At 37.9% G+C, this 11,075-nt stretch overlaps 1 protein-coding gene across 2 annotated transcripts; it reads left to right on the top strand.

Annotated features, from left to right (window-relative positions):
* Positions 1–122: 122 nt before the first annotated feature.
* LOC111016216 (nuclear receptor coactivator) lies at positions 123–10,893 on the top strand. Of its 2 annotated transcripts, none has more exons than XM_022291522.2 (12): positions 123–614; positions 2,894–2,972; positions 3,050–3,114; positions 3,208–3,291; positions 4,164–4,244; positions 4,976–5,137; positions 5,231–5,329; positions 5,416–6,812; positions 6,952–7,178; positions 7,259–7,407; positions 8,713–8,751; positions 9,152–10,893. In XM_022291522.2, exons 1-12 carry the CDS (start codon positions 459–461, stop codon positions 10,649–10,651), a joined length of 4,038 nt encoding a protein of 1,345 aa, XP_022147214.1. In that variant the 5' UTR covers positions 123–458; the 3' UTR covers positions 10,652–10,893. The 2 variants fall into 2 exon arrangements, with proteins under 2 accessions (XP_022147214.1, XP_087973478.1); XM_088117352.1 differs by lacking the exon at positions 123–614 and adding an exon at positions 1,713–1,730.
* The last annotated feature ends 182 nt before the right edge of the window (positions 10,894–11,075 follow it).

Raw genomic sequence — 11,075 nt, 5'->3', positions numbered from 1 at the left:
GATATATATTTCCAATGAATAGATTGTAAGTTTGATCTCGATCTCCCATCCAAATATTGTATTAAAAAAAACTCTTAAAGGGAAAAAAAATTATAAGAAGTGGAGGCTCTTTTGAAATTGATGGATGAATTTTGATTGTTTCTTTTTTCCATAAGACTTCGATTGGAACCCAGGGGAAGTGACAAGTAGAGGAGGAGAGACGAGTGGCAAAAGATCTCCATAGCAAAGGAGAATTTTCCGATGAAATCGGACCGAAACCGAAACCGAATCGCGCAGCCGAAACATCGCCCGTGTCTCTGATTCGTGAGGCCGTGCGTTTCGAGCCGACGTAACTTCGTACCCCAATTTGATTTTCCCTCTGAACTGGGGAACTTGAACTTTCTCTTCCCCTTTTTCTCTCAAATTTTCCCTTTGGAAGATCGTAAATTCTCGTAAGATATTCTAAAACCCCATTTGGGATGGGCGTCTCCTTCAAAATTTCTCAAAAGGGTAAACGGTTTCGTTCAAAATCTTGTGTTGCCCAGTCTGGCTGCAGTGCCCTCGACGACGACGACTCTAAGGACAGTTCGAGGATTTTATCCAAGAATGAATCTTCTCTAGCTCGAAAACTCGAGGTAAGTACTTGAGCTTCTGCTTTTCCTCGGTTCTCGAAATGAAAAATCTGATTTCAGCATGTGCTTGTTGTTTGGAGGGAGTTTAATTTTGTGCCTTTGTAAATGAGATCAAAAGATGAATGTTATTTTACTTGGTTTCTTACTCAGTATCCGAGCCGGGATATGGTTGAATTTAACTGCTGACGACAAACCGGTTAAGGAAAAAACTTTAGAAATTCAGCCTACTACGTCTTCATTGCTCCTTATTTTAATCCCTAAAATTTCACATTTACCTCGTTTTAGTCATCATACTTCAAAATGTTTTGTTATATCGTCAAATTCTTTAGCTTTAAACACAAGTTCATGCAATGCCATACAAAATTTTTGATAATGCGACATAGAAATTTAGTGGCAAAGACTAAAATAAAATTTTATATAAAGTTTAAGGATCAAATGGATCAGTTGAAAAATGTAGAACTTAGTAATGACGGCGATGACGACGAGATTTCTGGGTGAAGGGATTGTAGAGTCAACGCTGTCCACCCTTTCTACCCTAGTCATAAGACAACAGTAACACCTCAGAGAGAATGAGGAAACGAGGCGAGTTCTACATTTTTCTTTATTGTGATATCTTCCATATATGGAATCTGATTCTCAAGAATTTGAAAATGTAACATGTAATGAATGAAAGTAAATTAGATTTCTAAAGAGGGAGATTATAAAGCTAGGGATAAGATGCATCATACGTAGTAGGACAAACATTAATATCCATTCAAAATTAAATTTCCTTTCCGTCACATAGACCCAAAGAGGTGTGCTATAAGGACATCGTAAGACCTTCAGAAAACGGCCTTTTGGAAGCTATGATGAGGGGTATAAGAAGCTTGATTAGAAATCCAACTATTGGAGAGAACTCTCAACCTGCGGACAACAGTTCTATAATTTATTTTTCTCTATCAGGTGGAGAATGTTTCTTAATTCTTTTGGTTTTAACTTTAGTTGAAATTTTGTCTACCTTCTCTTGTAATCTGCAAATATTATTTTTATAGATTTCTATTTCTTAACAGAAGCAATCTTATGCCAATTCCATGAGGCTCATCTTATTTTTATAACCTGGAAGGTCACTAATCCAAAATGGTAGGGTTCTTAATCCTTAACCGCACCTTTTTGGATAAGGGGTTCTTCTTGTAGCTGGCTGGGATTTGTGTGATTTTGTGGGGGCTTTTGAGTTGAGAGGAACGATAGAATATTTAGAGGAGTTGAGAGATCTAAGGAGGAGGTGTGGTCCCTTGTTAGGTTTCATGTTTCTCTTTGGGCTTTGGTGGTACCTTATAGGTTTTATTTTGCTTGATTGGAGCCCTTTTTTGTTTTAGTTTGACTCCTTTTGTCAGGCTTTATTTTTGTATGCCCCTTGTATTCTTTTATTAGTCCAAAATGAAAAGTTGGGTTTCATCCAAGTATATATATACACAGTAAATAAGAACTGAGTTTCAGTTGGTTCTTGCCCGAATCACCATTGATTCGCAATAGAAGGTGAGAGGGAATTTCAGAAGCCCTAATTTCAGTTATATATATATATATATATATATATATATAATCCCATATCACACCTTGCAGTCTAACTATGTTAGAACCCACCCTCAAAATGGACAAGTAGTTCAATTGGATACAAGAGAGAACCAATTGGATAAGGGCCAAATCTCCCACCATTGGAGAAGGAAGCCTTCTTCCATGTTTTCCAACTAACCAATCTCTTAGACATCTTATATATACCCCATTGTTTCCAAAAATGTGAAGGAATCCTGGAATTATGGGTCAAGGGTAGACCTATATGTTAAGAGGGAAGAGAAGAAATAGAGCAACTAACCGCACTAATCCACTAATAGTTATAGGGTTTCACACTAGGACAGTTATTACCAGAGGTAGATTACTTTTCATGGTTAATTTTGAGACATAAAGCTTCTTCATATATATATATATATATATATCTAATGAGACTAAAAAAGATAGACCTCCCATTGCAGTTGATCAAATTATTTTTAGTTCTCTTTGTGGTAGTTATATTGAATTAGGAATTTTTCCATAAAAAATTTCATGTTGCCTCTACAGCTGTGGACTGCCCGACTGCAGTGGATGCTTTTGTTGTTTTTTGTTCTTTATCTACTTTCAAGCATAAAACTTATTCTTGCCTGACAATTAGAAATTAGCGAAAATTCCATTGAGTTTTTGTCGTCTAAAGCAAGTCAGTATATGATAATTCTGTTTACGGTATTATAATACACTCATTCTTTACGTTACAGGGTGAAGAAATTGAAAGAAGTGGGGATGTAAATGGGGTGACCGGGTTATCCGAGTCTTCTTTAGGTCGCCTAACAACAGGTGATTCCTATCTAATTTAGGCACTATCTTGTTATGTTTGGTTCATTAATTTTTTTTAATTAATATCGTTTTTTCAGAGAATGGAGTTTCCTTCACATTAAACCTCTTTCAAGATGGATATTCTATCGGAAAACCATCAGAGGTCTGTTGAAAAGAGCATCAATTCATTTGAATAGTAACTAGGAATAGGAAGTACATCATAACTAATGCTTAACTTCATAATCATGAATTCCAGAACGAGACTATACACCCGAGTACTCTACAAGACAATTCAAAGTTGTTACTTCCTTATGACAGGAAATCTGAAAGCTTGTTTTCTGTAAGTATCATCTGTTTTCCCTCATGTCTCTCCACAAAGGCCTTCTTAGTTAGTCAGTCATTTAAAACATTGCAAACATTAACTACTTTACTAGATTTTAGTTGATTGGTTTTTGTTGATTAATTAAGTAATTTATTTTGGTTATTTAAACTTGGATTACTTGCTGCTATGTAATTAGTAGGATCTTTGTTGAGGACTCTTTGTTCCTTATTCTTGTATTTTTTTTCCTTTTTTATTAATACAATTTTTCAGTTTCTTTTTTATTAACTATATAAAGAATCATCTCTTAAGATCATTAGCATCGTTCTGCATTTGATGGTCTTTATGTTGGAAGTTCTTAGGTCATAATCTTAGAACTCACTCTCTTTTGGATTATATGGTTATCAAAGTTCAGAGGCTGGCTTCTTGACAGAAAGCTTATTTTTCTAGGGGTGGTAGACTTACTACGAAACAATTGATGTTGAGCAGATTTCTTATTTATAGTTTACCCCATTTTTAAATTCTTGAACTGACATTTTTACCTCAAGAAGTCCAAAGGATAAATCTAATAACTTCCTTAAGATTTCTTCATTCCTTCTCAAATCTAGCTTGCTAGAGTGGTGAAACCTTATTTTCAGGCTTTCAGCAATGCCCTTGAGCATGGATTTTACAAGAGAGAGCTCCTATTTTATCAGTCTTTCAAATTCTTTGATCTTTATTAATTCTGAGCCTGATAGTCTCCACGGTTGTTAAACTTGCCTTTTATTGCTCTACAATGTACCTAGCAGGCATTTTCTTTTGTTGTCTATATATTATCAGTATTATAAGTCTCATTTTTCTCATTAAGAGAAGCGTTTCCTTTTATTAATTTTCTTTATTTTATGTGCTTGAAGGCTATTGAATGTGGCCGATTGCCTGGAGATATTCTTGATGATATACCTTGCAAATATGTTGATGGCACAATTGTTTGTGAGGTGAGTTTATTTAAATTGTGAATTTACCTTCAGGAAGCCTACATCATGGTTAGGTTGCTTAAACAATGCAAATTAATTAGGAAAATTCTATGGAATGTGTGAATTGGAAAACTATGAAATATTTATGTATATGTGTTCATATATTATGTATATTTTTTTTGGTTGACGGACTCCTTTATATTTTAGTCTTTGAAGGGTTCAACTTTTGCTTTCTGCCTTTGGCATTTGTTTTGCTCTTGCTTAATACTTAAAACTAATAAACTATATTGATCCTATTGGGTGGGGAATATCAAGAATAAAGACATGGTTTGATAGAAACGACCAATCTTGGTTGTGGTCGTTGGATCAATTATGTTGGGTTTTAATTTCATCCCTCTGCCAGCATACCAGAAACCGGCAAGACTCCTTTTGGAAAAGAACGATTGGAATGAACTATAGAACACATTATATCTCTTATTGCAGTTTAGCATTAGAGAACAAATGCCACTACTTTCGTTGTGTTTGAGATTGTTTTCAAGTTTAATTGCTCAATTATCTCTTTTAAGTGGCAGAAGAAAACTAACGTCAGGCAATTAGTTTTTCTGGTTCTTTTTGTTAATTCATGATCGTGTATCTTGTGCGTATGATGTTAAATTTCAGAATTTTAGTGTAATCTTGATCATATTTATGTATGGTTTTATTGTTACTTTACAGTTTAGATTTCAGAATTAGCCATGATTTTGTTCCTGCAGGTGAGAGATTTTCGTGGCTGTACTCCTTCAAAGGGGCCTGGTGCTCAATCGATCGATGGGTTACCTATTGTCAATAAGGTGCATCTTAGGATGTCCTTGGAAAATGTGGTAAAAGATATTCCATTAATTTCAGATAATTCATGGAACTATGGTGATCTGATGGTAAGTATGAATAATTCATAAACTTATTGAATAATTTTGATAACACTTTGATGGTATGATATCGGATTTTTTTATTTCTTTTCGGAAATATAGGAAGTGGAGTCCCGGATTCTGAAAGCATTGCAACCGCAACTTAATCTTGACCCTTCTCCCAAGTTTGATAGGCTCTGCAATAACCCAGTTCTTATGAAGGTGATGTAATTTCAAATGGTTATGTTTTATGGAACTAGAGTTTCCATCTCTTCTATGTAGTTAACATTTATGGTTACCATCTGCAGCTCAATTTTTCTCAGTACAGTGTGCGGAGGAAGAGACTGAGACAACTTGCAGAAGTATCTATCACATCTAATAATAGGTATGGGAAGAAAATTTGCATAGATAGAGTAGCTGAAAGCTCTAATAACAGACTGGGAGATTCGGGAACCGTTTCTGGCAATTTGATTTCTACTAATGTCCATGATAATATAGTTGGTCAAAATATGAGTTTAAATGAGATGTTAGCAACAAAACCAAAGAATGTTACTTCGGATGCTTCTCTTCCAGCACCTGTAGTATCTGTATCTCAACAATCTAGGTATTCTATGGGCAATGTAACCCCAAGAAGTATGCTCGATCAAGCAGCCGGGTCAGTTCTTAATGCATCGGGTGTTTCCCCTACTGGGCAAGAAATGATCTCGTATGCTGACAATTTGAACCCTAATGTCTCTCTTCATGGAAAGAGGGAAACCCAAGATGGGCAAATGTCACCCTTGTCCAGTTTTAACAAGAGACCAAGGCCATCTGTCATGGGCATTGATGGAATTCAACAGCATCCATTGGTGCCAATGGATGGACCCCAGGGATCTGAAATGTGGAAGAATTCTTGGTCGCAACAGCAAATAGCAAGAGGTATTCAGTACTCGAATCCAGGAGTCCAGAAATTTTCTCAGAAGATGTTTGAAGGAGCCCTGAATCAGGATTCTGTACAAATTCCATTTGCTGCAGGACAATCAGCATCAGCTATGCGCTATGGAGCTAAGGAAGAACAGTTTGATACAGAAAAGGTAGATGGATCGGACCTCAGTCGAGGCAAAACTGATATGCAGATGATGGAAGCAGAAAACCACCTGGATCATCACCCTCAGCATTCCCGGGTTCAGCAAAGGCCACCCCAGCAAACATTCCCTAGATCTAACCTCTCTCAGCCTCCTTGGAATAGTCTTAGTCAGCATATAGAGAAAGAAGCAAGAAAGGAGGACCAACTGTCGAAAAGAAAAACTGTCCAAAGTCCTCGTGTGTCAGCAGGAGCTATGGCCCAACCAACATCATCAAAATCAGGGGAGTTCTCTAGTGGCTCAGGTGGACAGCACTTTGGGGTGCCTGCAAATATTTCTGCACTTGCATCAGCACAAAAGGAGAAGGCTGCCGTTAATCCCGTTTCTCATGTTGGTGGAACTCCATCCATGACTTCCAGTGCCAATGATTCGATGCAAAGGCAACATCAGGCCCAAGTTGCTGTAAGGCGAAGATCAAATTCCCTCCCCAAAACCCCAGTAATCAGTGGAGTTGGATCTCCTGCTAGTGTTGGTAATATGAGTGTTCCCCTGAATGCGAACAGTCCTTCGGTTGGAACCCCACCTTTCGCTGATCAAACCATGCTTGAAAAATTCTCAAAGATTGAAATGGTGACTGCAAAGTAAAGTTCTGATATCTAACCTCTTTCTTTTTCTAACATTAAGATGGCCCATCAATTCATGTGCCAGGGTTTTGGCTTTATCTTAGGATTTTCAGGACCTTAATGCATTTATTTTGTTGTTTAACAAAAACCTATGCAGGCATCAGCTCAACTGTAAAAAGAATAAGGTCAATGAATATCCTATCAGAAAGCCAAGTACATTCTCAGCTCACAATCTTGCGGTTCATTTGGCAAACGCATCCATTAGTGATGACTTAAAAGATGATGCTTGTCAGAGGAAGATGTCGAAGTCCCTAGCTGGCGGCAGCCTAAATTCCTGCAAAAGAAGGGTGTTAACTTTTATGTTGCAAGAGCGTATACATCAAGGTCTGCAACTTTGTGAGTTTTCAGATGTTATTTTGTTGAACTCTTCATTCCATTTGAAACCTCTTCCCATGCTTCTGCAGGAAACATGGTTCCATATGTTTCTAGGTTTCGAGGTAGGGTAATCCTGTCAGAGAAGCCCAATGATGGAACTGTAGCAATCACCTACGAAGATATAGATGATAGCAACTTTTTTGCTATTGAGGATTGTCTTCCGACATTGCCAAATACTGTAAGCTCTATTATTTTTACTATATACTTTGCTCTTAGAGATTCATTGGAGTTGAGTTCAAAGGTTTCATATATGTTTGTTGATTGGTTAAAAATGTTTTGCTGCCAACAACTTTTCCAGTTTTCCAATATATTTACTCTGTTATCTTGTGGAATTTTAAATGTATCCTTCTCCAATGGACTATAATAGATCATAAGGGATACTTGCAAAAATAATTTGATAGAGTCCTTCAAGTGTAGGTCACAAAAACAACCACATCCCCAGAACTTAGACCTTATCTCTTTAAACTTGACCCTCAGGTTGAAGGTGTTCAACAACCACTAGCAGCAGAAGCAAATGAATTTTTTTTTCCTCTTAAATAACTTATTAAAAGTAAATGGGCAACTAAGGTGCATATGTGATCTGCATTTACCATTGATACTAAGTCCAGGAAGGGCTTTGACTTCTTGCGAAAGCTAGCTTTTCTCCTAGCGTTGCAAATATTTGATCTCAAACAGTTTAATTGAGAACATGTCTCGTTTATCTTCCTCATCAAAAGGTCGGAGGTCTAAATCCCCACTCCACTCGTTCTACTTGAAGAAAAAGCCATATAATAGTTGCAGCCTACACTTCCCTGCATACCAATTCCTCATGCTAATATTTGTTGGTTTTTCTCAGAGAGTAATTGGAAGATTTTTCTGGGTGTAAAAGGTTTGTGTGAGGATGTTTCGAGTATTGCTTAATCGAACAGCCCTCTTTGGACTTCTGTGGACATGTGATTATCCTTCTATAAACCATTCCCATTGGAGTCGTTTTCTGTAATTTTTTGCTCCCATTTGAAGCATTGCTTAGGGCCTGTGTGTTTCTCTTTTGTACCTTGGTTTCTGATCAAAATTTTAAAAAGAAAAATATGAAGAATTCCGAAAAGAAACAACAAGGTGTCTATATTACGAATCAAACTTGTTTTAAATTCGTTTGAATAGAATTTCATTATCAAATGATTATAAGCTATAAATGTGGTGTCTGTATGGCAATTCCACGTAGATCTCTTCTTTAGTTGTGGGCAATGAGGTCCATCGGAATAATAGTTGTAACTTGTGAATATCTGGTCTCTAATGTAGCTTGATATGATTGAATGAAGACCTTGTTGATAGTCTAGACTAGAATGCATCATACGATCAAACATGATGTGCTGTGCAAGAAAGTAACTGAGTTCATGTTTTTGTGTAGTTTTAATTCTTATCTGATTATTGCTCAATATCTCTCGCATCTCTTCAGTTGTACTGACAGTCTGACACAAGTATATGGATATGATTTATGATACAGATTTCGGCAGACTTGCTTGCTGATCAATTATCTTCATTGGTAAGATCTAAATTTTCATTTCATTAAATTTCTTCGGACTTGTTTGGCAACTACTCTTTTCCCCTAATAAATAGTTCTAGTAACTAATATTTTTTTGTCTTTAAAATCTTTGGCTTTCTTTGGCACGTTTTATTGTATGTGCCCTTGCTAGGTTTGGGACTGAGATTATGTATTTTTCTTATGGGATTGCTTTCTGATGAGTCTTTTGTATCCTTGGTAACTTTTGAAATTCTTAATAGAAGTTTGTTTTGTTTTAGATAATATTTTTGAATTATAAAGAAGTTATGGGTAAACAAACTTATTTTTAGTAAATGAAATAAAATATAGTTATCAAACTAGCTTTAAAATTTGTAGATAATGGGCTTTCTTCTCAAGGTAAACGAATTATGCAATTTTGCAGATGGTTCGTGAAGGTTATGATCTTATTGAAGATATCATTCAACTGAGGCCAACCCGTATGAATCCATCCCCCAGCAATCAACCGAATGCTGCTGGGCTTCCTCCTATTAATCCAGCAATCGAGATGCAGCATTATGCCGAAGCTTTTCCGGGTCAAACAACGAATGAAGTTCCAAAGCTGGGCGGTGGTGGTAATGCTAATCTGCTCAACGCCTCCCATAGTCTTTTAGGAAACACAAGGATGTTGCCTCCTGGAAACCCTCAGGCCATGCAGCAAATGTCTCAAGGAATTATGCCGGGAGTTTCGCTACCTGCAAGGCCGCAACAAGCAGACACCCAACCCTCGATGCAACTGCAACAGCAGCAGCAGCAGTCACAGCCATCACTGCAGCAGAATCAGCAAAACCTGATGCAGCCGCAGCATCAACAGTTCCAGAGGTCGATGATGCTCGGAACAAACCCACTCTCGCATTTGAATGCCATTGGCCAGAATTCTAACATGCAGTTGGGTAATAACATGGTGAACAAGGCATCCATTCCCCTTCAACTATTACAGCAGCAGCAGCAGCAATCGCAAATACAATCACAAATGCAGAGGAAAATGATAATGGGAATGGGCAATATGAACAATAACATGGTGGGACTTGGAAGCCTTGGCAGTTCAATGGGCGTAGGAGCTACCAGAGGAATAGGAGGAACTGGACTACCAGCATCCATGGGTTCTATTCCCGCCATGGGCAATGCAGGTCAAAACCCAATGAACTTAACCCAGGCATCGAATTTTAACAACACTATCAGTCAGCAATTCCGACCTGGAACAATAACACCAGCCCAGGCGCAAGCTGCTGCTCTTACGAAATTTAGGATGCAGAACCGAGCAGGCATGCTTGCTGGCTCTCAATCGGCAATAAGTGGAATCCCAGGAGCAAGACAGATACATCCGAGCTCAGCTGGACTTTCAATGCTTGGACATGCTCTGAACCGAGCTGGTGGCATGAACCCGATGCAACGAGCAATAGGACAAATGGGTCCTCCAAAGTTGATGCCAGGAATGGGTACATATATGAATCAGCAACAACAGCAGCTACACCAGCAATTACAGCAGCAGCAGCAACAACTACAACAGCAGCAACCAGCTCAACCTCAGCAACAGCAACAGCAACAGCTACAGCCTCAGCAGCAGCTACAACAGCATCCTGAAACAACACCACCACTTCAGGCTGTTGTTTCGCCACAGCAGGTGGGCTCACCTTCAACCATTGGAGGCGTCCCACAGCTTAACCAACAAACCCAGCAGCAGCAGCCGTCCACAACGAGCCCGCAACAAATGAATCAGAGAACTCCGATGAGCCCGCAAATGAGTTCAGGGACAATCCATGCTCTGAGTGCAGGCAATCCCGAGGTTTGCCCCGCAAGCCCCCTTGGTTCGGTTGGTAGTATCACAAATTCCCCCATGGATATGCAAGGTGTCAACAAGAGTAACTCTGTAAATAATTCATAAAGAAGAATTGTTGTAGCAGATCAATTTAGTCTTTTTAGTTTAATAACCAATCATTTAGGGATATGCAACCGTAGATGTTCTAGATCATTGATATGAAGTAGAATCTGTACGTGTCTTTCTTTAGCTTCTGAGGTGTAGGATTCAGTGTATGTACAGTTAGTTACAGAATTTCCATGAATTTCTCTCCATTTGAGTGGCAATGTATGGGATAAAATTCAATAAATTTTGGCCAATTTAAATTATGTCATTAAAATTTGACGTGTCTAAAAATGGCTATTTTAATTGGTCAATAAGTTAGACTAATCAACTCATGACAAGAAAGAGGATCAGTCAAGCTTATAGTGATCAAGATGTATTTATCTCAAGTAAGTCAAGTTGAAAATAGCTCAATTAGTTAAGATTATTTTATAAAATTTGAATTTTC

This window comes from Momordica charantia (genome assembly GCF_013281855.1).
Source record: "Momordica charantia cultivar OHB3-1 chromosome 9 unlocalized genomic scaffold, Mcharantia_2.0 BLBB01000009.1, whole genome shotgun sequence".
NCBI classification, from domain to species: domain Eukaryota; kingdom Viridiplantae; phylum Streptophyta; class Magnoliopsida; order Cucurbitales; family Cucurbitaceae; genus Momordica; species Momordica charantia.
This window is presented reverse-complemented; position numbering and strand designations above follow the sequence as displayed.

What these genes read in the sequence shown, in the direction of transcription:
- LOC111016216 (XM_022291522.2), top strand. Translation starts at nt 459, where the DNA reads ATGGGCGTCTCCTTCAAAATTTCTCAAAAGGGTAAACGGTTTCGTTCA. An exon ending in CTATCGGAAAACCATCAGAG is followed by an intron (nt 3,115 to 3,207) that starts GTCTGTTGAAAA and finishes CATGAATTCCAG; the next exon opens with AACGAGACTATACACCCGAG. An exon ending in AATCTGAAAGCTTGTTTTCT is followed by an intron (nt 3,292 to 4,163) that starts GTAAGTATCATC and finishes ATGTGCTTGAAG; the next exon opens with GCTATTGAATGTGGCCGATT.